Below are 27,564 nucleotides of genomic sequence, written 5' to 3'. Positions count from 1 at the left end.
ACCTGTTCCATAACAGCCCAAGATATTACAGGAGTTAGTTTATTGCCATGATTTTTTTTTTAGTTCCAAAGTTCAAATGAAGTAGAACTAACTCTCTCATCAATACCATTGACATAAACTGAGCTTATGGTAATGTTCTTCCTACAACTTTGGTTCCTTCATTCTTGGGTATTTCTTGATAATCCCAAAGTAAATCATACTCAATGTCAACCTTGTTAGTCTTTTTAATCTTCCCTTTCCCAGAATTATGTTCCTCTGAAGAGCTTATTTTCGTCAAGAATATACTTTTTTGACAGGAGGTAAAGAAAGACTGGCATTATTTCCCTTGTGGAGCTTTGATATTTCAGAAAAACAATACATAAATGGTGAAATGTTGGTAAGATTAGTGAATACAAATAAGGGGAAGTGAATATAAAATTTCGATCTGGTCACAGCTACATTATCTGTCTCCTGTCTCCCTTTGACCATACCCTGTAAATCAAGCTTTCCTATAGTTGGAACACTGGAATAGGGATATAGAGATTACAAAAAACAAGAATATGATAATACTAGCTGAGTTTTAAGGCCATTTTGAAAGAAGACGATTTGAAGGAGGAAGAATAGTATTTAAATTATTTTCATTTTCTTATGAAAAATCAAACTGGATGATTTCATTAGTGTTTCTGAATTACTCTATTCTAGACCTTGATTTTTTTTCCTTTTTGTTCTTTATTCACTTAATTAAAACATACACTAAACATAGTTTACCTTTTATCATTAACATAAAATGGAAAAGCCCTAAAAATTTAAAATATCATTAATTGCTACTAATGATATGCAAATCTCCTTGTAAGAATAGCTCTTATATATTAATTTCCTCCAGTTCCCTTTAAAGTATTTTAGAAGTAATACAGATTTTTTAAAATAAGAGAAGAATGTTCTAACTTGAAACTCTCATGTTGTGTGCTAAATCTTACACATAGAGGGAGGTCTTTTATCAAAGTATCCCATATAGCAAATACAAATTATTTAAACATGTTAAATAGGTCTTTTCTCTGAACTTTGGCAACTGCTATTTTTCCAAAAGCCTCCAGGATTTCCCATAAATCTTTACAGTGATATTTATTTAAATACTTTTGTATAAATATGTTCACTTGAACATTGCTACCATGAAACTGGAAACAAAGTATATATCAAAGGTGGGATTGGATTGAATAAATAAATAAAAACAAATACTTAAAACATGAAGTGACTCAGGATCTGATTCTGAGTAGTGGGCTACGGGGTCACATTAGTCCTATATTTTTATCCTCACCTATTTACAAGTTGTGAGATAATACGAAGATTAACTTCTCTAAGGTTCAATTTCTTTATCTATTGTATTGGGATCTTTATGTCTATCTCATTGTGAGTACTAAATGGGACCATGAACATTAAACGATTGCCATAAGGCTTGGCCCTTTATAAATGTTCAACAGCACCTTGAACAATGTGGCATATGGTTGGTATTTAACAAATATTTGTTGAATATTGTAAGAAAACTTCTATTTTGAAATATGTAAAAAATAGAATGGCTAAATTAAGCTAATTAACACATGAGTTATCTCACATACTCATTTTTTGTGGAAAGTGCATTTAACAATCTACTCATTTGGCAACTTTCAGAAATATGTCAAGGTCTCAGAAGATGGCCATGCATATCTTGGATGTAACCCTTGAATCCTCCACCACCTAGAAATAAAACAATAAAAAAGAGCTGACCAGAGAAATGGGTAACAGAGTAAACACTCTAAAACTGAATATTGGACAGCTTGAGACTTGGAAGGACTTGGAATTTGATGCTTGGGACAGAAAATAAGGGACCTTGACCCTGAACTCTGACCAGTGTGGGGTCATGGGTGAGGGATAACAAAAAGAAAAATAAGGATAGGAAAAGCACATAAGCTTATTTCCTTGACAACAGTTGGACAGAAAAGCAAAACGAGTTAAAATAGGACAGGAACAAAAAAGACAGTACAGGAGATCAAACAATTCAGCCGAAATTGTTGGGAGAAAGCTATGCCAGGTAGGGTAAACACTTTGTAGAGTCCACAGCTATACAACCTCCCTAGAAGAAATTTAATCAATACAGATTCTACCCACCTACAGATAGTAACAAATACAACAATAAAGAATGCTTCTGAAGCAGGTTCTCTCAATAATTCCTCTAGAGGGTACTTCTAGCTGAAGGTTTCCAAAACCCCCTCCACTTCACCTCAGACAAGGGGTGTCAGGTGGAGCTGAAATAAGAGCAAATCATTACCAGTGAGTGATGTCCATAACCCAGTGTTCCCCACAGTGTCTTCAAGAGCTCAGGTAAAGACTGACCAACTGATACCCTGCCCTCATCATGGTGATGTGTAAAACCCAGTGATCAGCAGCAACCAGAGTGGAGGCTTTTGTGCCACAGACTGCCCAGAGAACTCATAATCATTGGCCCCACTGTTGTAGGTAGGCACCAAGCCCTTAAATAGGGCCATTACTAACAAGCCCCAGCAGGTGAGCCTGCACTCAGTTTTGAACTGCAGTCACTGAAGACTCTGAGCCCTATACCTCACACTCCTATACCCAACAGAAATAGATACAACTTCCTCCAAACTTCAGCCTCTGGGTGAACTAATAAACACCAATTAGCAAGAAAACCACAGTAACCATGATGTAGCTCCTGTGCCCAACCACCTCTAGGAGGGTCCACAGTTGGAAGGTTCAGATTTGCCAGTTAATTCACTTCTGATTTAGATGAACACATCCAAAACTATAATTTCCTCAGGCTATTGAGAAACTGATGTGACTCCATTTTTGAGAAACCAGCCTCTACCTCAGAGCAAAGCCTATCCAAGGGGAGGAGGGTGACCCTTGTCCTTGGAAAAATCTACAAAATGCTCTTAGGCACATACCCACCCTGCTGAGTTGTTTGTCTGTAAATAACAGGAGAGATCTGCATGCCAGGTGTCCCTGACTCAGTTGCTAGGTGAGGACCCATACCAATTCCCTAGCAACCACCAATCAGCATGAGACAGGAAAAATACCTGGGATGCCATATGACCCACCCCCCCCAGTAGTCTCAGTGATTGGTAACAAGTTAGGAAACCATGTAGTTTAGCACATACACCCCTCACGGATTAAACCATTCAGTTCAGAGGAATCCCCCTCTTACTAACCAATCACCCTTACCCAAATTGTTCCCACCAGTGAATGTGCTAATCAATGTTAAGAGTTGTTGTTTGATTTTCCCATGGTATGAAATGATTTGCTGTGTGATGTTGTGACACATAGAGGATCCCCCCAAACCTATAAAATCTTACTGAACAAAGGACCAAGGGACTCACTCCTCAGGGCTGCTGCATTGGAAACGGTTGTGAGTCCAGGCTCAAGCTTGCAATAAAGACGCTTGTGTGATTGCATTGGATTTGGCTCCTGGAGGTCTATTGGGGTCCCATGAATCTGGCATTACACTATTTCCAAGCAGTCAGCAGAGAACCTTGTGCATACACAATGACAGTACACCCCTGAAAGAGTCTTACAAAGGAGGATCCTACAGACACCAACTACCACCCAGTGTGCCCAGAAACAAGCCCTCCTACCTGCAGCCTGTGCACACCCAAGAGGGCAGCAGCCCTATATTTATCCCAGGAGTCACCCAGCACCACATCATACTATAATATCTCTACTTAGACTGCCACAACCCCACATGCTTTGAAATATACATGGAGAAGACCACACTGGATTTGTCAGTGCTTGATATATGAAGCTTTTATTCAGAGAGGAACACAAGACCATACCTCCTCAACAGGGAGTATAAGTCACAAACAATTAAGGGACCATATCCTCTGATCTACCAAAAAGCCAGGTGCCACAGTCTGGCTGGGCACAATTCAGGAGCCACTTGTCAAAAGAAACGAACTTTATTTTTAGAACACACACACACACACACACACACACACACACACACACACGGCACCACACAGCTCTTCAGGAAAACCCTCAGAGCCCAACTGCCACGACGGGCTTCCCACAAGCCTCTCCACCTCCCCCACCCCTGGTGCTCTTGAGGCTGATTGGCTGGGTCATGTGGGCGGAGCCAAAAAAGTCCCCCAATGAGCAGCTCCGTGGTCTGAAAGGGCGGGGAAACAGCCCAATGAGCATCACCGCAGAGGAGCCAATCAGTTGGCAGCTAGAAGTTTGCTGGGGCTGCTGTGAGCCAATCATCAGCTGGCAGCTGGAAGTTTGCTGGGGCCCCTTTGGCTGTGGCTCTCAACAGCCAGGAGATGTGTAGCATGCCAAAGATTAAGGGGTACTTCCTAGATTGCATCAGAGGTGAATCTGTGTAAAAACTATCTCCACACCCAAGGAAACTTAGAGGTAAATCCAAAGAGTAGTGGGCATCTTCTAAACGTCCAAATGCTGATGAAATCTAAATCAGGAAGATTCAATGGGAAATCTCCCTATATTGGCAGGGAATATAATTAGCTGTAATGTCAGTTTGGATCTTAAAGATGTTACTTTTCTTATTGGATCAATGGATATTCCCTTATTCTTTGATAATATATCCCTCATCCCAATCAATTATATTTCTTCTAATGTTTTAAAGAAATAACTGGTATCATTCTTTCCACCTTTGATTTCCTAGTTCAGGTTTACACTTGCTCATCTTAGTCTGTTTTTCCTCTTCCATTACCTGCTCCTGTCTCATCCCCTCCCCCTTTTCTTCATTGTATTTCATTTTTTTTCTATGCTTTCTTTTCTAGTTTTTCTTTGCCAATTTTTATATTCTCTCCTTTTGAACCCTTATATATTGTAACAGCAACTCTACTATATTTCATAAATTCTTTCTCAACCTATTCATAAATATTACTACACTTTTGTACCTGGTTTAGAGGATTTATGTAAAATATTTTCAATAAGTATTTTCCCCTAAGGTTTATTAGTCTATGGCTTTGACCTGAAGTAATTGTAGTTAATAGGTTTTAGTTTCTCAAAATGGTGCTGGATACTGGGCCTAACAGAGGGTAAACATTGGGAGGGAGTAACAATACTTAGATATTTCCCCAGCCTGGGGAGCTTAAGACTAAATAGTCCCTTGCATAAAGATAGAAGATATAATCATCACAGCAGATGGGTAGATATACAAATTAATATTTCAAAAAAGAAGGGAGTAAGCCACCCCAAGGAGCCCTCAACACCTCAACAACTGATCCCATTGACATCACTGTGGAAGAAATGTTGGAAAAATAATTTAGAAAGTTCAAATTTAAAATGTTCAGTGAAATAAAACAGATGTAAAAAATGAAATAAGAGTGAAAATACAGGAAGGGAAAGACCATTTCAATAAAGAAAGATTCCGAAAAATAACCAAACAGAAATCCTAGAAAGGCATGACTCAGCAAATCAAATCAAAAATTCAGTTGAAAGCATTAAAATAGATTAGAACATAAAGAAGACAAATTCTCAGCCTCAAAGACAAAATATATGATCTTTAAAATAAAGATGTTAAAGATATCATGATCAGAATAGTCAAGAAATCTGTTACAATTTTAACAGATCAAATCTAAATATCATTGGCATAGATGGAAACATGGATATACGAAATAAAGGAATGTACAACCTTTTCAATGAAATAATGTCAGAAAGTTTTCCAAACCTTAGGAATATGATGGATATCCAAACAAAAGAGGCATTAAGAATCATGAATAGATAAGATCATAACAGATCCTCTCCAAGACACATTTTATTTAAAATGCCTAATATACAGAACAAGAATAGAATTTTAAAAGCTGCAAAATAAAAATGGTTGGCTACATTTAGATGTAAAATAATTAATATTTCAAATGATTTCTCAGCCTATACTCTAAAATTCAGGAGCACTTGAAATAATACATATCACACCCTGAAACAAAACAGGTGCCAACCAAGATTGCTATATCCAGAAAAACTATCCTTAAAGAAGAAATATAAACCTTCTATGATAAACAGAAACTAAAAGAATTCAACACCACTAAGCTAGCACTACAAACATACTCAATAAAATATTTCACATAGAAGAAAGGAAAAATAAATATCAGATCCAGGCATCTAGTGAATATTTCATATATCAGCAACTGAATTCAGTCTTTCTTTTCAGCTGCACATGGAAAATTTTCTAAAATACACCATATTTTAGGATACAAAGTAAGTCTTAGTGAATACCAAAAATATAGATAATTTCTTGAATCTGATCAGATCTTAATGAAATTAGAAATCACTGGCAAGATAAACAGAAAACATTTTAACACTTGGAGATTAAATAATACACTTTTGAATGATGAATGAGTCACAGAAAAATTTGTAGTCATAGGAAGAAATAAAAAAATCTTAGAAACAAATGAGAATACAATATACATAATCACTGAGACAGTATGAAGGCAGTTCTATGACGAAAGTTTAGGGCACTGAGTGGCTACATTTAAAAAAAAACAAAAATTTCTCAATAAACAATCTAATGTTATAATCCAAGGCCTTAGAAAAGCAAGAACAAATAATTCTAAAATAAGTAGAATACAAGAAATAATTAATATCAGAGCTATATAGTTAATGAAATTGAGAATAAAAAAATCAATATAAAGGATGGATGCAACAAAGAGTTGGTTCTTTGAAAAGATAAACACAATTGATGAATCCTTAGCCAAACTAATCAAAAGAAAGAGAAGACCAAGCTCAACAAAAATTGAGATAAAGAAGGAGATATCACCATGGATAAATTTTGAAATCCAGAGAATCATTGGGAAATCTTTTAAAAATTTAAACTCCAATAAACTGGAAACTGTAGAAGATATTGACAAATTTCTAAAAACATATGAGCTATCCAAATTGAAACATGAGGATAGAGAAAACCTAAATAGATTAATATCAAGCAATGAGATTGAAATGATAATAAAAACGTTTACAACAAAGAAAAGCCCCAAACCAGAGAGTTGCTCAGCTGAGTTCCACCAGACTTTTAAAGAACTAAAGTAATGCCAATCCTCTTCCAGTTATTGCATGAAATAGGCAATGTAATGCCAGATTCCTGGGACCCCAATAGACCTCCAGGAGCTGAATCTGATGCAATCACACAAGAGTCTTTATTGCAAGCTGGAGCCTGGACTCACAACCCATTTCCAATGCAGGGGTCCCAAGGAGTGAGTCCCCTGGTCCTTTGTTCAGTAAGATTTTATAGGTTTTGGGGGATACTCTATGTGTCACAACATTCACACAGCAAATCATTTCATACCATGGGAAAATCAAACAACTCTTAAAATTGATTAGCACATTCACTGGTGGGAACAAGTTAGATAAGGGTGATTGGTTAGTACAAGAGGGGGATTCCTTTGAACTGATTGGTTTAATCTGTGAGGGGGTGTATGTGCTAAACTACATGGTTTCCTAATATGTTATCAACCACCATAAACTACTGGGGGGTCATATGACATCCCAGGTATTTTCCCTGTCTCATGCTGATTGGTGGTTGATAGGGGGTTGCCTCTCTCCTGTTATTTACAGACAAACAACTCAGCAGGGTGGCTATCTGCCTAGGCCCCTTACTTGGACAGGCTTTGCTCTAAGGTAGAGGCTGGTTTCTCAAAAATGGAGTCACATCAGTTTCTCAGCAACACTTAAAAATTCATTCTTTGGAGCCAGAATCACCCTGATGCTAAAACCAGACAAAGATACATCAAGGAAAGAAAACACTGGGCCAAAATCCCTAATGAACCTAGATGGAAAAATCCTTAATAAAATATCTGAAGTGGCATTCAAAAACTCAGTATGGCCCGGTGCGGTGGCACACGCCTGTAGTCCCAGCAGCAGCTTGGGAGGTTGAGACAGGAGGATCATTAGTTCAAAGCCAGCCTCAGTAAAAGCAAGGCACTAAGCAACTCAGATGAGACCCTGTGTCAAAATAAAATACAAAATAGGGCTGGGGATGTGGGTCAGTGGGTGAGTGCCCCTGAGTCCACTCCTTGGTACCAAAAAAAAAAAAAAAGTATTAGGAACATAGTTCCATGGTTAAGTGGGTTTAATCCCAGGGATGCAAAGTTGCTTCAACATATACAAATCAATACCACATAAATACAATGGAGGAGAATCACACAATCATCTCAGTAGATTCAGAAAAGCCCTTTGATAAAATCCAGCATTCATTCATATTATAAATGCTGGAAAGCTAGCTGGGTGTGGTGGTGCAAACCTCTAATCTAAATGAGTCAAGAGTCTGAGGCAGAAGGATTGCAAATTTGAGGCCTGCTTTGGCAACTTCATGAGGCCCTAGACAAGTTACAAAATCCTGTCTCAAAATAAAAAGTGACAAGGATGCAGATCAGAGCTAAAGCACCCCTGAGTTCAACCCCCAATAATAACAACAACAAAATGCTGGAGAAACTAGGTATAGAAGGAATTTACCCCAAAATGTAAAGATTATGAGAAACCCCAAGTCAACATCATACTGAATGAGAAAAACTGAAAGCATTTCCTCTAAAATCAGGAACAAGAATGCCCGATCTTTCCACTCCTATTAAATATAGGAGACCCTCATCATTATACAAAATACATGTATGAAGATGTGAATTTGATGTCAACATACCTTATATATAATCAGAGATATGATAAATTATGGTATAATGGTGTATTAAGAATTGTAATGCAAAAATAAATAAATAAAAAATTTAAAAATATATGGTTCTTGAATCTCTAGCCAGAGCAATTAGGTAAGAGAAGAAAAATAAAGGGATACAGATGAGAAGGGAAGAAGTCAAATTATTTCTGTTTATTAATGACATGGTCCTATATCTTGAATATCCAAAAAATTCTATCACAATTTTAGAGCTGATAAACAATTCTGCTAAAATCAACATATGAAAAGCAATGGCTTTCCTATACTCCAATATTGAACCTGCTCAGACAGAAATCAGAGAGAAAATCCTCTTCACGGTGCTCTAAAAAATAAAACATTTGGGAATAAATCTAACAAGCCGGGAAACACATCCCCCCCCCCCATTATGAAAACTATGGAACACCAAAAAAAAAAAAAAAAAAAAACCAAAGACATTAGAAGATGTAATGACCTCCCATGTTTTTGGGTTGCCATGATAAATATTGTCAAAATGGCCATACTATCAAAAAAGTTAGAGCCAAATAAGAGGGAAAATGGGGTTGATCCTATGAAAATAAAGGGAGGTCAGTGAATTCAAGGAAGGGGATAGATGGGGAGAGAGGAAGGATGGGAAAAGGGAGTAACTGCAAATGAAATTGTCTAAATTATGCTGTGTACTGATATGAATATATCACAGTGAATGACATCTTTATGTTTATCTATAAAGCACCAATTAATAAAACAACAAACAAATGGAAGGATAGTAGAGGAAGGGAAAATCGATGGTAGTATGAGAGAAGGAAAAGAGAAAATAATGGGAACCAAAATGGAGCAAATTATATTCCATGTATATATCCTTAGATCAGTATGGAGAGTCCTTAAAAAAATGTGGAATGGGGGCTGGGGATGTGGCTCAAGCGGTAGTGTGCTTGCCTGGCATGTGTGGGATGCCGGGTTCGATCCTCAGAACCACATAAAAATAAAAAAAAATAAAGCTGTTGTGTCTACCGAAAACTAAAATAAATAAATAAATAAATAAATAGATAAATATTAAAAAATTCTCTCTCTCTCTCTCTCAAAAAAAAAAAAATGTGGAATGGAACCACATTTGACCCAGTTACCCCACTCCTTGGTTTATACCCAAAGGACTTGAAATCAGTGTACTACTGTGATGCAGCCACATCAATTTATAGCAGCTCAATTCACAATAGTTAAGCTATGGAACCAACCTAGGTGCCCTTCAACAGATGAACGGATAAAGAAAATGTGGTATATTTTACACAATGGAATATTACTCAACCATAAAGAAAAATAAAATTATGGCACTTGCCAGTAAATGGTCGGATCTGGAGACTATCATGGGAAGTGAAACAAGCCAAACTCAAAAACCCAAAGGCTTAATGTTCTCTCTGATATTTGGATTCTCACTTATAATAAGGAGGGGGGACAGAAGTTCACTGGATTAGACAAAGGGGAATTAAGGGAAGGGAGGGGGTGGAATTGGAAAGACAGTAGAATGAATCAGACATAACTTATCTATGGTCTTATATGAATACACCACCAGTGAAACTCCACATCATGTACAAACACAAGAATGGGATTCTTATTAGAATAAGTTATACTCCATGAATGTATGATATGTCAAAATATACTCTACTGGGCTGGGGTTGTGGTTTAGTGGCAGAGCACTTGCTTCACACATGTGAGGCACTTGGTTTGATCTTCAGCATCACATAAAAAATAATGAACAAAATAAAGTTATTGTGTTCAGCTACAACTAAAAATTTAAAAAATACACTCTACTGTCATGTATATCTAAAAAGAACAAATAATTTTTTTAAATGAACCACAGTATTATGTATAGCTATAAAGCACTAATAAAATCCTTAACATATTTCTATAAAAAGAATGTTATTAAGCAAAAACATAGTTACTATGATGTCGATTTTATTTAAAAATTCTTGGGGCTGGGGATGTGGCTCAAGCAGTAGCGCTCTCGCCTGGCATGCGTGCGGCCTGGGTTCGATGATCAGCACCACATACAAACAAAGATGCTGTGTCTGCTGAAAACTAAAAAATAAATATTAAAATTCTCTCTCTCTCTCTCCCTCTCTCAAAAAAAAAATCTTATTTATTCAAACAAATTCATAGGAATAGTCATTGAAATATAAATCCAGTTAGGATTCTAAGCATTTTAATTTCTATTTTATGCATTTTTTACATAACTCAAATGTTGCCCAGTCTTCTGGAGTCCCATAATGATCAAATCTCTTGAGCTTGAACTCTAGGTATCCAGACTATCTGTACACATTACACAGTCCTTCTTTTCCAGGGTAACTACTTTCTTATATACCTGTTCACAAACCAGCCCAACTTATAGTCAATTTTCCCAATCCCTGAGGTCAACTTCTGCAGTTATTTTCCTTTTCCAGTATCTCAGCCCAAATACAACCCTGAATATAAAGTTAGTGTGTGGTAAGTGACTTCAATTAAAGTATTGGTGATAAGGTAAGCATATTTCCATAGATGTCCAAATAGGAAAAAAAATGTAAAACTGAATACATCTGACAGAGAAACTTTCACTGGCTCTTTTGTGCCCAGATTTCACCTTGCCTACCACAGTTTTGTTGGGTTATGTCCTCAAGGCAAGGACTCATCCCTTCCATTTAACCCCTCTTTTCCTAATTTCTGAGCTATTTAGACTCTTTCTGCAGACTGTTGTCTGAAAAAAAAAATCCAACTTCTTTTTTTTAATATGCAAAGTAATTTCATTCTCACCCTGGAACTCAGCCTCTGCTCTGGACCCATCTTGCCTCTCAGAAATTGTTACCGTTGGGGAAACTTTTCTGAACAAAAACATCTATCCTGGATGTGCACCTTTAGCTAAGCAAAAATACAGCAAAAGCAAAGACACGGATTTTCCTTTCTTTGGAAATTTGATAATGATATCTGGAAATGAAAAAAAAATCAAATCTTAGGTATGCTCCTTTCTAATTAGAGCAAAGTACAGAGGTAACTGCTTATCAAAAATACTTTCCAAATTTTCTACAATAAGCACACATTTCTTAATAAAATAAGATATAACAAATATTACTTTAAAAACAAGCAATGCTGATTGATGAATGTCTTCAAAGTACCTTAAGTTTTCATTTCAGAAAATATCTCATTTTTCAGTTCTGCTCCAATCTGGCTTCTTGCTTTAAGTCCCCCTCCAAACTCAACCTTACCTTTTCCCCTTTCTCCTTTCCTGTTTGCATTTAACAGGAGTGGGATAAAAGCACATGAACTTCAAAAGGAGAGGAGAAAAATATTGTCTCTGAGTTAGAGGGAGAGTTCCACGAATTCAAACTCTGCTTGTCATAGATAAAAACTATACATATGCCTTTTCAATTGTAAGTACTTGTTTAGATGCAGCCAAGCTGGAGTCAGATTTTAGAATACTCCACTGTATTTTACATAACATCTTCAGAAAAGGGGATTATATAGATGGTAGTTATTAGAGTTTAAATGCATAAAAATATCAATATTTTTAGATATATGTTTGTGGTTTTATATGTTATATTAATTCAAACTAATTTAGTAAAGTACAAATATATACATTTTTTATATACATTTTGAACTTTTAGAAATAGAATTTGTCATGTCTTAGCATATAAAACTCACTACCTAAACTAGATCTTTAATAAAATAACATGTTAAGTTTAAAATCTTATTTTTTAGAAATTTGCTCTTACTATTTGTAAGTGAAGGAAACCTCTAATATTAGTAATATATATACTTCCATGAAACATAAGCTTACACTATTTATCATTTAGGGTTTTAGTTCTTAAACTGGTTAACACTGCCACTTTGTGGCAAAGATTGATTACTGAAGTTTATTATTTATTAGCATATGCTTATCATAACAGTGGATTTTTGAATGCTGATGAATGCAGTCTTATTCTAAGTTTCCAAGATAGTATAAGTTGCACTAATAAGAAACTTTAAGCAATAATATATATTTTTAGACATATTCCCTTAAATTGTGTTCAGTTTCACAATATTCAAACCCAATATTTTTTAAAGAGGGAAAAAACCCCAAATTCAAAAAACAAATATGTAAGTGGTCTTAAACTGATGTAAAATTTCAAGAGTCAAATGCAAAAGAAACTCCTTAATCAGTCTTAGATTGCTAAACTACATTTCTAATTATATTTTTTAAAAGCATCAACTGGAAATTTAACAAATAAAATTGCCTCTTCCTCTAATACAGCAAAAGCCAACATCATCCATCCCCATAATAAATTCTGCAAATTGTTTGATTTTGTAAAGCAAACAGCAAAATCACTTTGTCTCTTTCCTGGCATTTCAGTAAAAAACAAAACAAAACAAAAAAAACTGTGTTTTCCTTATTTTTTCTGGATTTTAAGTTTTGATATCTTTGTCAAGCTACTTAATATCTCTGAATCTTAGTTTCTTTACATGCAAAATGGAGATAATAATATTGCCTACCTGTTAGATTGTTGGGAGGATTAAGTGAGTAAATACAAGTAAAGTGTTCCTTAGAATTTTGTCTGACACCACAGGAAGCACAATTAAATTTAGATCTCATTTTTTATTACAAATATGTGGAACAAAGTCACTAACATACCTACATCTAATTTGTATTAGGCTTGGAATAATTCTGTGATATGATTTGGTTTACCTGTCATGTTAAGAAGATGGACTTTCTAGGTACAATTTATAGACAGCATGGGCCTAATGGTGATTGGGCTTTCTGGTTTTAATTTAAATCTTCCATCTATAGGATGGCATTGGATCCTACTCCGATTCTGACATTTACTATACTTGCAAAAATCCATAAATATTTTAAAGTTCTGGTTTGTTTAATAAAATGGAAGGAAATATGTATATATCACACAGTTACTGTCATGAGTAACTGAAAGAATGCATATATAAATAACTTAGCACAGTGTGAGACTTAGGATAGGCTCAACTGAGTCCCATGGTATGTATGAATAAAAAGTCAACTAAAACAGTATTAAGACTAGTTTCATAAAATACATTATTAAGAAATAAGTCAGCAGATAAAATGATGGAAGGAATACTGGGCCTGAGGAGGATGAGAGGTAAAATGACACTATATGTGATGTCAGAGATATGGGGAGGAGAATGAGTACAGTGTAAGAGGAAGGATGGTGTATCTGGCAAAAATCCTGGACAGGGAGTCAAATAGACTTGAATCTAAATTTATCCTGACTACTATCATGAGGCCTTCGAAAGTTTGCTAAGTCTCTTGAGACAGTTTCCTCAGAGTGGGGATTAATAGCATTGTTATAAGATTAAATTAGAATATGCAAGTGGTGCACACTGAGTCCAGGTCATAAAATAATAAATAGTAGCGGTAGCTATGTTATTTTTAAAGAAATATGTTTTTTTTTTTTTGCATTCAGGTCTTGAGCATCTCATTGGGACAACTCCTTTAAGCATTCTAGTTTCTACTATATGTGAAAATCATAACAGAAATAGGATATTCTATAAGGACTTGGACACATAGGGAAAGTGAGGTGGGTGGGGACAAGTGTCTTTAAATTGGTTGTTCAGAATAGCAGACTTCTTGAAGAGATAGCTGGGAACATACTCTGAAAGTCCTCACCTCTGCCATCACCCTCTCAAAATTTTAGAGGAGAAAATAAAGTAGTACTCAAGTGGGATTCACCCTTCTTCCCACCCTGCCCCCACCATAAGTGGGTGGGGCCACTGTAGGTGTGTAGATATGGGCATTGTGATGTAATCATTATGACATCATTTTGATAAAGTGACTATATAGGTGGGTAAGGTGGTAACATTCTCTAGGTTCATTTTCTTCTTCCCCTTCCAGCTGGCTGGTAGGGAAATGCCAAATGCCAAGCTTAAACCCAGCCAAGCTTGTAGCTGTGATCACTGGTGAATACATCTCCAATAAATCTGAGGCATCAATAACCTTCCTTAGGTAACTCTCTCTAATTTCTAAGAGGCGTATCTTGAAGCATAAGGCAAGTGAAGAAAAACTAGAAGAAGCTCACAGCCTCTCACTGTAGCACTGTGCTTAAGAGATCCTGTTCCATCAGGATAATTATTGCCAGCTAGTCATCTGCCAAACAGTCAAACATCAACCAGCCTTTGGCCAACTCATCTTCAGCCAACCAGGCAACAATCAACTGTGCACAAATCAATCAGGTATGAAACAATCAAGCTTATCAAACATGAACCAAACAGGAATAAGCCAGCTAGGCACAAGCTTACTTAACATGAACCAATTAGTTGGGAACCAACCAAAAACAAGCCTACATGATGTGAACCAACCAGGCGGGAAAAAATCAAGTTTCAGCCAACCAGGCGTGAAGTTATCACACATGAATTTACTAAACACAAATCAACCAGACATGTGGCAACCAAGCATGAGCCCAACATGTATGAGGCAACCAGGCCCAAGACAACTAGGCATGAATCTACTGGATATAAACCAACCAAGCATGAAACAACCAGGAATGTGGCAACCAAGCACATGCCAACCATGTATTAGAGAACCAGGCCCAAGCCAACCAGGCATGAATCTATTTGACACAAACCAACCAGGCATGATGCAACGAAGCATGAGTCAACCAGGTATGAGAGAATCAGGCCTAAGCCAACCAGGCATGAATCTACTGGACAAAAACCAACCAGGCATGAGACAACCAGCCATGTTACAATCAAGCATGAGTCAACCAGGTATGAGAGAACCAGTCCCAAGACAACTAGGCATATTGCAAAGAAACATAAGCCAACCAGGTGTGAGAGAACCAGGCCCAAGTCAACCAGGCATGAATCTACTGGACACAAACCAACCAGGCATGTTGCAATCAAGCATGAGCCAACAAGGTATGAGAGACCCAGCCCTAAGACCACTAAGCCTGTTGCAACGAAGCATAAGCCAACCAGGTGTGAGAGAACCAGACCCAAGCCAACCAGGCATGAATCTATTGGACATAAACCAATCAGGCATGAAACAACCAGCCATCTTTCATCCAAGCTTGAGTCAACCAGGTAGGAGGCAAACAGGCCCAAATCAACCAGGAATCAACCTACTGGATACAGTCCAACCAGGCATCTTTCAACCAAGCATGAGCCAACCAGGTAGGAGGCAAACAGGCCCAAATCAACCAGGAATGAATCTACTGGACACAATCCAACCAGGCCTGAAACAAGCAGGCGTGTGGCAACCAGGCATGAACCAACCAGGTATGAATCTACTGGACAAAAATCAATCAGGCATGTGGCAACCAGGCATGAAGCAAGCAGACACCAGGCAACTATTCCAGGACCAACGAAGCACGTGGCAACCAGATATAAGCCAACAATTCCCAAGCCAACCAGTCATGAACCAAACAGGCACATGGCAACCATACAAAAGCCAACCAGGCACCAGCCAATCAGGAATAAGCCAACCAGATATGAGCCAACCAGGCATGAGCTTTTCAGGCATAAGCCAACCAGGCAGGAGCCAACAAATTTCCAGTCAACCAGGGCCAGTCCAATTAGTCAGGAATCAATCAGGCAGGATCCAGTCAGGTATGAGCAAATTCGAAAAGGCTAAATCACCCACAAGGAAATCAAGCATGAATTCTTTCCGAATAAGACCTGCAGAGGCTCGAGACTGCCCAGAAATTCTGCGGCTGATTAAAGTAAGCCTGTCTCTCCTAATTCCTTGGATCTTCATTGCATTAGTGTAGGGCTGCAAGAGAGCAAGGAAGGCATAGTCGGGGTTTGAGTCCTGGCATGGCTAATTATGATACATGTACAACATTCTGGAAGTCACTAAATCTCTCTACTCTTAATTTTTCCACATATAAAGTCAATATTATATAATAATTTTCTATCAAAAAAGATTGTTGCAATGATTCAATAAGAATATAATTACATGTAAATTAATTGTCATATAGTAAGGGGCTCAGAGTCATTGTTAATTTAGAGACTGAACATGTTGCCTCTCCTGGGGGAAATTTTAACATTAAATTTCAGAGAAGAGAAAATGCATAAAGAAATAAATGACAGGATTTCAGATATTAATGACTAAGCTTTTGGTGTAGGTAATTTTGTTTCTTCTAAGATTATACCTGATTGTAGTATTTGATGATTGAGTTCCTAAAAAAACAATATTCTCACCCAACAGATTTTCCATACAATTTGAGACAGTTGATACCAGAAGTCCATCAACACACACTCCCAGAATCAAGGAGTTGATTTGAAAATTTCTTATGTAAACGTTTATTTAAATGGCTTTCCTTTAAATTATTCCAGTGTAGTAAAGGGAGCAATCTAATAGCCATAGTTTTGTGCTGAAGTTCTGCAGCACTGAAGGCAATAGTTTATGTGATGAACAACCAAAACAATTCTATATAAAGATATATAAAAAGCAGTAGCCACGTTTATATTCCCTCTGATTAGAGAGTAATGTTTATATTTCTTTTCACTTATTATTCACAAAATTGTACAAATTAATGGGTTTGACTGTGGCATTTTCATGCATGCATATTTTGCTTTGATTGTATCCACCCCTTCTATTACACACTACTCTTTCTTGTGCTTCCTTTTCTCCCCTCATTCCTTGTCCTCTTTCCTTTCCCTACTACCTAACTACTTTCAGGTCCTTTTTTGTAGTTTCTACACATGAGAAGTTGAGAAGAAATGTGACACTTGTCTTTTTGTGTCTGGCCTATTTTGCTTAACATAATGAGCCTCTAATTCCATCAATTTATCTACAAATATAATTCCATTTTTTATAGATGATTTTTGTGTGTCTACCATATTTCCTAATGACCAAAATAAATATCCACAGTTTTGTAGTGAAATCCATTTGTTGGAGTGATGTTAGGCCCTGTCATAGGTTAGTAAGAACTTATTTATGTAATTTTCCAAGGTTTTCATTATATATTTTAATCCTCATAAGTTTTGACATCATTTCTCTTAAATGGCATTAGTCTTCATGGAATCAAAATACTATGCCCAACGGGTTAGTTATTCCAGGTAGGATCCACATTTTTCCACATAGTAGAAAATAGTTTGTGGCTACTGAATCTGACATCTGTTTGGCAATTAATAAATTTATTATTGAATGACAGTGAAGCTCTCTACTTGGAAAAAATGCATTTCTTAGTTTCCCAACAATTTTTCATTGCCATTGCTGGATGAAAACACACCGCTAGACTCCCCACTGAAATGAACCTGTATCTGTGAAGTTCCTTACTATGTTTATATTTTAATTTGCCTCATTTTCTGAAAATACACCAGAAGTTTATTGGGAGTTATTTAATGTGTAGTTCACTGTAGAAAAATAGAAAAACTAAATATTTTTTATGCATCACAGAAATATGTATAGTAATTACTTTTGAGCTTTATGTTCTTTATATATGTTTTTTTCCCTTAACTCCTGCTCATTGTTAAATATGCAAAACATTCTCTTCTTGCAAAGGAGTTTAGAGTTTGCCATCATAGTAATTTCTTTGCTGAATGTATTGTAGGTTTTATTTATTGTACTGCCACAAAAATTCCTCAAAATATCTTCTGTATGCAACCATTTTAATCTTAACCACATCACAACATTATCTAGGGATCTAGTCATGTCATCAACAGACAGACATAACTTCTTGCTTACCAGACTTTCCATCTAGAATCTTTTATTGTAGTGGTTTTCAAAGTGTGGTTTTGGTCCATTGGTGATACATAGATGACTTCTGAGTAGTATCAATATTTCATTTTGTTTATAATATAAATATTGAAGATCATGTACTAAGTGCTTTAAAAGATATAGAGATTATTGAATTACTGTCTCTGCCCTAAAGGAATTTAAAGGGTAATATGGGAGGGATGGATGCAAATAATTATTGAACTCTCTGCCAAGTCCATTCTCCAGATAGAAGCCAAAATGTTCAAAACCCAATTTGGCTTCTGCTTCTATTGAGTACAAAAATCCAAACTTCTTACTAAGGCTCTACATAATCTGGCCTCTTGTTTCAGTCAGCTTTTTTCACAGCTGTGACCATAAGACCTGACAAGAACAATTTTAGAGGAGGAAAAGTTTATTTAGAACTCATGGTTTCATAGGTCTAAGTCCATAAATGGCCAGCTCTATTACTGTAGGCCACAGGTGTGCAAAAACATCTGGCTGAAGGAAGGATTACACTGAGGAAAGCCATCTCAGGATAACACACCAGGAAGCAAAGAGAGAAGGAGAATGCTCTCCTGGGAAAAATATATACCTAAAAGTCATGCCCTCAGAGACCCACCTCCATCAGCCACACACCCTACCTGCATATAGTTACCCAGTAAATCCATTCTTTTTTTTTTTTGTGGTACTGGGGATTGAACCTAGGTTCTTGTACATTCAAGGCAAGCACTCTACAAACTGAGCTGCACCCCCAGCTCCCCAGTTAATCCATTCAAGTGGACTAATGCACTGATTAGGTTAAGGTTGTCATAGCTCAATCATTTCACCTCTGAACTTTTTTGCATTGTTTCACATATGAATTTTTCGAGAATACCTAATATCTAAGCCATAACACCTTTGCTATCCTACTTAAGTATGTAAGTATATAAACATCCTACTTACATATTTTAAAGCCCTTTTCCATTATAAATTCCACGCAATTCAGTCAACATCCTCAAGTTTACACATGAAAAGAAACCCCAAAGTGAAGAGTAATGAGGGTATATGATCCCTACCAGATATTATAAAGCTGTAAGTAATTAAAATACTATGATCATTGGTGCATAGTTGGATCAGTGGAACCTAATAGAGAAGTCCTCTTTATTATATATGATAATATGGTATATGATAAAAGGGAGATTTCAAGTAAGTGAATAAAAGATGGTTATTCAATGAATGGCATTAGGACAAGTGGGGGAAAAAGATAAAGGTGATATTCTACCTCATTTATTCAGCCTAAAAATATCCACATGGTAGATTTTAGTTTCTTGAGCTATAGTATTCCTTTGTGTTTTTCCAAAAGGAAGTCAGCATACTCTATAGAAACATGCATAACCATGTTAATATAGCATAATTCACAATAGTCAAGTTATGGAAACAGACTTGGTGTCCATCAACAGAAAAATGAATAAAAAATGTGAGATACACACAAACTCACACACACACACACACACACGGAGTGTGTGTGGGAAAAACAAAAGAAAATAAAGGGACATCATGAAAGTGGAAGGAACACCTTTAGCATAGAGAAAGAGGATCAGGCGGAGAGAGGAAGGAAGGGGAATTACTATGAAGTGAAATTTACTAAATAATGTTGTATACATGTATCAATATACCTGAATGAAACCCATCATTCTATATAATGAATAATAAATAATAATAATGATATAGTTAATAAATAATAATAATAATAATAAAGAAAACAAGAGTATCTATTTTTATAACTTCCCAAGCATGAGATACAAATCATGAAGAAAAGAATTTGAATATGCAAAAATGATAATAGCAAATAGCCACATTAAAACATCTAAAGTTGCTGGGCATGTAGCACATGGCTGTAATCCCAGGAGGCTGAGGCAGGAGAATTGTAAGTTTTTGGCTACCCTCAGCAAATTAACAAGGCATTAAGGAAATCAATGAGACCCTGTTCAAGATAAAAAATAAATATAAAGGACTAAGGATGTGGCTTAGTGGTTAAGCACCCCTAGATTCAGTCCATCGTACCAAAAAAAAAAAAAGTCTAAAGTTAATCTGGCAAAACACCTCATAGGCAAACACATGATCAACTTTTCTGTAAAGTCTACAAGCTAATTTTGTGACCTTTGTGTCACAAAATTGTGACCTTTATGTGTGAGGCATTGACTCTATTATATCTATATCAATCTATCATCTATCTAGTCTATCTATGTCTTTATTATTATGTTGCATTGATGTTTTAGATTTTTAGTTTCTAGACAACTGGATTTAAGTTTGAATCACTTTTAAAACTTCCCAGGACATCGTGTCCATAAATGTTCAATACAAACTCCATGATGATTATCACATTGAGAATTCATTACTGAATCATAAACTGAAGGTTTTCTCTACTTTGACAGGAATTGGCTGCCTGTGAAAATATGTTAGATGCAGTGAAGTTAACAGCAATGGGTAAGATGTTTTGTGGTATTTTTAGAGCAAGAAAAGTAAACATGAATGAATGCACACAGGACTATGGAAGTTGCTGTCATTGGTACATAAAATGATGCCATTAGTAAACTATCCATGCACATGACATAAATTTAATAGTTTTACCAATGCACCATTTTTAGCATAAGACTGATATTTAACAGCACTAACACCTGTACAGGTGCAATAGACTTCAACTGGTTTTCAAAACACAGAACAAGAAGAAATATTGGTCAAAAAAAGAATATAATTTAAAACTCAGTATGTTGGAAGGAGCTTGATGCAATGAAATGGACAAAAGCAAAATGATTTAAAATATTTTCAAAGGATTTAACACATTTGATAGCACGCAATACTAATGGGATAAGTTAGTGATTTATTATGAATTATAACTTTAAGATAATAAACAGGAAGATTAAAAGATGATTAAAGTATATAAATTACAAATGGAAAAGACTAAAGTGTTATTTACTAAACCATAAAAGAGCATAATGAAGGATAACTCCCTGAAGATAAATACTTGAGAATACATGTAATACATTGAGAACATTATACCAAGGAGATAATAGGTTTCACCGTAATACTGTGTGACAGATTCAAAAGGATATTTGAATTCAGAAGGATGTTAGAATGGCTTGTGGGAGCTTTTGTGCCATGCCTTAACTAACCAACCTTAGGAGATTTGGTGAAAAATAGAACCCTGAGCTGCATAGATCATGGATGTCATCTCATGTGATAATTCTTCTGTTTTTACACTTGCTAATAAACATCATTAGAATGTTAACTAAAGAGTAATTTTGTTGGTTTAAAGGAAACACTAAGAAACACAAAGTTGAAAGTAATGGACACTTATGAAAGCAGTGGTCAAACTAAAACAGTACTACTATGTTTAGATATAACACTATTTCATTGTGGTTTGGGAAAATACTACTTGGTCAGGGTAATGTATAACAGTTCATCAATTTTGTGGGGGAGTACTAGGAATTGAATCTAGGGGTGCTTAACAACTAACCCATATCCCCAACCTTCCCCCCCTTTTTGAGACAGTGTCTCATTAGTTGTTTGGGGCTTCATTAAATCGCTGAAGCTGGCTTTGAATTTGCTATTCTCCTGTCTCAGCCTTCCTAGCCACTGGGATCACAAGTATGTGCCACCACAACTAGTTATAAAAGTTAATCTTAAACAAAAGAGCAATAATAAAATACTTCATATACTACATCTTCCAGTCTTAGGATTCAGTATTCCTTTGAATGGCAGTTATTTTATAATATCCTCAGTCCTTTTTTTTTTAATCTTAGTCCTTGTGTATTTTTGTAGTTGCTGGTAAAATACTTGATATTTTCTCTATTTTTACCTCTACTATAAAATTTTGTAAAATTTAGTTAAATATATGCAAATTATCTTTTTACCATTCCTAGGTGTACAATTCCTGATATTAAATAATTCATAATGTTGCACAACCATTATGGCTATTCATCTCCAGCATTTGTCAAACTGAAAATCTTTAACCATGAAAACTTTCTATTGCTGTTATCCTTCCCCTCTAACCTCTTGTAGCTTCTAATCTATTTTTGTCTCTATTAGTTTGCCTCATCTAGGTGCTCCCATACAACTGGAAGCATATAACATTTGTCTTTATATGTCAGGATTATTTCACTTAGCATAATGTTTTCAATTTTCATCAAGTTGTAGTCTGTATAAGAATTTCATTCCATTTTAAGACTGAATAACACTCCATTGTCTGTATAAACCACATTTTGTTATCATTTGGGTTGTTTCCACCTTTTGACTATTGTGAATAATGTTGCCATGAAACATTAATGCACAATGTTTCAATCAATTGACCAGATATGTGTTTATTTTGGGGCTTCATAGTCTGTTCTCTTTGTCTCTCTGTCCTTTTGCAAGTACTATCTGGGCTCCTGCTGCCAATTTATTTGGGAATATACATAGCTAGAAGTAGCATTTCTGGATCATGTGGTAATTCTTTTTTTTTTTTTTTTTTGAGGGACCTTCAAAATGTTTTCCACAGTAGCTGCACCATTTTATATTCCCATCAGCAACACTCAGGGTTTCAAATTCTCCACATACTCACCAACAATTTATTTTTTTCTGGTTTTTGTTTTGTTTTGGGATAATGATCATTCTAATGGGTACAAAGTGATATCTCATTGTGCTTTTGGTTTGTGTGTGCTCTTTTATGAGAGCAAGCATCTTGGCATGTGCTCATTGTTCCCTTGATATCTTCTTTGAGAAATGTCTATTCATGTCTTTTACCCATTTTTGAATTGTGCTGCATGAATTCTTAATATTCCTCTTTATAATATTTCCAAATATTTTCTTCCATTTTGTGATTTTTACCTCCTTTGATATTATCCTATCATACACAATTTTTTAATTTTATGATGGCCAAATTGTCTATTTTGTTGTTGTTGCCTTGTGCTTTTGGTATCATAGCTAAGAAATCATTGCTAGATTCAATGTCTTGATGATCTTCCTTGATTTAGTAAACTGTAGTTTAAAATATATGCAAATTATTCCAAAATTTTTATAGTTTTAGCACTTACATTGAGGTTTTGATACATTTCAAATGAAATTTTGTACATGGCATGAAGTAACTGTTCAACTTTGCTATTTTGCATGTAAATATGCAGCTTCCCCAGCACCATTTGTTGAAGACAGTCCTTCCCTTAATGAATGATCTTGGCATCTTCTCAGAAATCAATTGACCAGTGCTGGCAGTGTGGTTCAGTGGTAGAGTGCTTGCCTAGCACGTGTGAGGCACGGGGTTCAATCCTCAGCACCACATAAGAATAAATAAACAAACAAATAAACAAATGGGATTGTGTATGCCTACAACTAAAAAAAAATAAAAAGAAATCAATTGACCAGATTATGTGTTTATTTGGGGGCTGTATAATCTGTTACATTTGCCTATCTGTCCTTTTGTAAGTACTATAACTTTTTAGAAATTTTTAAAGTCAGGAATGGTGAATCTTCCAATGTGCTTTAGTTTTAAAAGTTGTTTTGGCTATTTGGGGCCCTCTATGCAAAAGAATTTTGCAATTTTGAGAGACTGTGTTGAATACATAAATCACTTTAACTAATATTGACCTAACAATGTTAAGTACTCTATCTATAAATATGAGCTTCCTTCAATTAGGTCTTCTTTAATTTCTTTCACTAAAAATTATAGTTTTCAGTGTAGTCTCCACCTTATCCACAGTCAATATGTTTCAAGACCCTCAATATGATGCTGGAAACAATAGATAATACAAAATCCTAGATATACTGTTATTCCCTTTTACACATGTATGATGAAGTTTAGTTTATAAATTAGGCATAGTAAAAGATTAACAATAATAAGGTAGAATAATCATTACAATGTGACAATACATTCTCAGCATCATTTCTGTTGTGTTTTGTAGCCATTATTTAGTAAAACAAAGGGTTATGTGAACATAAGCACTGCATTACCAAAGAAACTGATCTTACTACCAAGACATCTGCTAAGTGACCAGTGGACAGGTAACATATACAGCAAGGGTATACCCCCAATTTAATGTGGAAATTTCCTCTTTTTCATTCCTTATTTTAATATTTGTAACCTCATTTTCTTCTTTTTAAATCTAGTTGTCAATTTTATTGATATTTTCCAGTGACCAATTTTTTATTTCATCAATTTCCTCCATTGTTTCTGTTTTATTTATTTCTGCTAATTTTTATTACCTTTATTCTGCAAGCTTTGGTGTTTGCTCCTCTTTATCTAGTTCCTTGAGGCATAATATTAGATTATTGAGATCTTATTTGTTTTTATAATGTCATATAAAGATGTTTCCCTGTGAGCACTGCTTTCACTGCATTCTAATTTGTTCTGTTTTCATTTTCATTTATTTCTCTGTGTCCTCTTATTTCCTTTGTGATTTGATTGTTTACAAGAGTGGTTTAATTTTCACATATTTGGAAATTTCTATTTTTTCTAGATTCAGTACACTGTAATTGGAAAAGATACTGTGTATGATTTCAATTTTTTTTTAAAAATGTATCAACACTTGGTTTATATTCTAATATATGGCATACCCTGGAGAAGTTCCATCTACACTTGAAAAAAATGATAATGATGCTGTTTATAGGTAGAGCATTCTTTATGTCTGCTAATTTCAATAGGTTTATGGTGTTTTTCATGTCATCTATTGCCTTATTCAACTTATTTTATACATTATTGAAAATGGGGTATTGAAGCCCCCAACTTTTATATTACTGTATATATCCTCCTTCAGTTCTGTCAATGTTTTCTTCATATATTTTGAAGCTGTAATATTTGCTGCATGTTTATAATTGCTATGTATACTTGGTGAATTGACCCCTTTATTCTTGCCTCTTAGAACAGATATTTTTTGTTTTGGTTTTGGTGCTGGGGACTGAACCTGGGGTCCTCAACCACTGGCTACATCCCCAGCCCTTTTCATTTTCTTTTAAATATTTTGAGTCAGGGTCTTTTAAGTTGCTGGGGCTGGCTATGAACTTGGGATTTTCCTGCCTCATCCCTCTAACTTGCTGGGATTACAGGTGTGTGCCACCATGCCTGGCCTCTGAAAATAATTTTGGACTTAAACTCTATTTTGCCTGATGTTAATATAGCCACCTCAGCTCTTTTGGTTATTTACACAAAATTATCTTTTTCCATTATTCCATTTTCAACCTATTTTTTTGCTTTAATATGTAATTTCTGGTGAGTTTATTTTAAAACCTGGAAAGCCTAGAAATGAAAATACGTTTACAATTCTATCTGTACACATTTGACAAAGACAGAATGGGAAAGTACTTGGGAATAAAATGTCTATATAATATATCAAAGTTAACATAACTTATTATGGCTTTATTCATTTCATGTGCCCACTAACATAACCTATCTCATTCTATTCGTGGTTTGAGACTTGCATTTTCAACCTATTTTTATCTTTGAATCTAATATGTGTTACTTGTAGATAACTAACATATAGTTGGATCATGTCTTTTAAAAATTTTATTCATTTTGCTAATCTTTGTGTTTTGATTGGAGTATTTTATCCTTTTACATTTTAAGTAATTACTGAGGGCATGGAGTACAACTCAGTGGTATGGTGCTTGCTTAGCATGAGTGAGGCCCAGGCTTGATCCCTAACACTGCAAAAATTAAGAAAAGACAACTGATAAGATTGTCTTCTGTCAATTTTTTACATGCCATAAGTTATATAGCTATTTCTTATTTCTCATTTCCCTTGTATTTAATTGATATTTTTAGTGAAGCACTTTGATTCTTAGGATTTGCTTGTTTCTTGATTGCTGTAGGCTGTCCCTGTCAGGGATCAGCCTGAGTTGAAAATTTATTATGATCTTAGGTTTTGTTAGAGCACATCTTTCCTTAGTCACTCAAGATGGCTTTCTAAATTCCCCTTTGTGTTTTGTTTTCAATGTCCAACAAAACAGGTATTACTCTTTTAAATTTCCTGTAAACCACTTCAGATCATGGGGGATAGAACAATGGCAACCAACCTTAAGTCCTCACCTAAGTGGTCAGAGTGGCAGCCCAGAGTTAGAACACAAAACATCAGGGCTGGGGTTGTAGCTTAGTGGTGAGGCACTTTCCTGGCATGTGTGAGGCAATGCGTTCGATTCTCACACTTATAAATAAAATATAATAAATGTCCATCAACAACTAAAAATTAAAAAAAATAGAATGAAATGCTTCTTTTTTTAACAAAAGAACATAAAACATCTACATTTTTTAAATGAAAACACTGGCCACCCACCCTACAGCAATCTGCTCCATAAATACAGGTTGCCCGCCCCACAGCTGCCTGCCATGGGATGGGACAGGAGTAGTGAAGGCCAGGCAGCTGCCACCACACTGAAGGCTGAATTCCCCCTAAATTAACTGCAGTTTACCATTCAGGCTGTCTCTTAGCAGCTGAAAGTGTTCAAATAATCTCCAGAGCTCCAAAATATTCACATCATAATTTCCATCCCGATGAAAAGTCAAATTCCTGGAGCTTTTTACTCCCCCCCTCAGCTATAACCTTTCTTTGTATGTAAATTGATATTTCAGATTTACTGAGAGATGGCTTTGGGGAGAATCCCCTTTTCTACTGTCTGATTGCTGAAGTAAAAAATCATCAAAAACCATCAGGTAAAGTAAATCTTCCTTTTCTAATTTTACCTGAAGCATATTTCTATGTTCTGAAAACAAAGTACAATTACATAGCACATACTACTACACCATTAATAAGTACATATGTATAAACCTATTTTATGTTTTAAAAAAGAAAACATATGCTATGTACATGTTTGCATAGCTATTTAAAATTTTGGAAGAACATGCAAACTATATAAAAGAGTGCTTATCTCTTAAAGATTGTTATTGTAGGTAAATTAAACTTTCTGTATTATACATTTATATACTGTTTGATATTTTATCACATGAGCATCTATTACTTTAATTGTTAAAACAAGCACCAAAATATTCTATTTTGGGGAAAAGATATTTCTTTTTTATTGATTTTTTTAAAAAAATAAATGACAGCAGAATGCATTACAATTCTAATTACATGCATGCAGCACAATTTTTCATATCTTTGGTTGTATATAAAGTATATTCACACCAATTCATGTCTTCATACATGTACTTTGGATAATGATGTCCATCACATTCCACCATCCTTGCTAATCCCCTGTTCCCTCCCTTACCCTCCCTCCCCTCTGCCCTATCTAGAGTTCATCTATTCTTCCCATGCTCCCCACCTACCCCACT

General features: G+C 35.5%; 1 protein-coding gene across 1 annotated transcript in view; it reads left to right on the top strand.

Annotated features, from left to right (window-relative positions):
- Satl1 (spermidine/spermine N1-acetyl transferase like 1) overlaps positions 1–27,564 on the top strand; it is a 44,768-nt gene that overhangs the window by 15,554 nt on the left and 1,650 nt on the right. Inside the window, exons 3-5 of the mRNA XM_058572930.1 lie at positions 14,713–16,308; positions 20,705–20,756; positions 26,863–26,943. Coding sequence (XP_058428913.1) covers positions 14,713–16,308; positions 20,705–20,756; positions 26,863–26,943 — 1,729 coding nt within the window. The remainder of the gene's footprint in view (positions 1–14,712; positions 16,309–20,704; positions 20,757–26,862; positions 26,944–27,564) is intronic.

This window comes from Marmota monax, unplaced genomic scaffold (assembly GCF_021218885.2).
Source record: "Marmota monax isolate L192 unplaced genomic scaffold, Marmota_monax_Labrador192_F-V1.1 WCK01_AAM20220418_F8-fsc00176, whole genome shotgun sequence".
Taxonomy (NCBI): Eukaryota; Metazoa; Chordata; class Mammalia; order Rodentia; family Sciuridae; genus Marmota; species Marmota monax.
The sequence above is the reverse complement of the archived record's forward strand: the minus strand, read 5'-3'. Positions and strand labels throughout refer to the sequence as shown.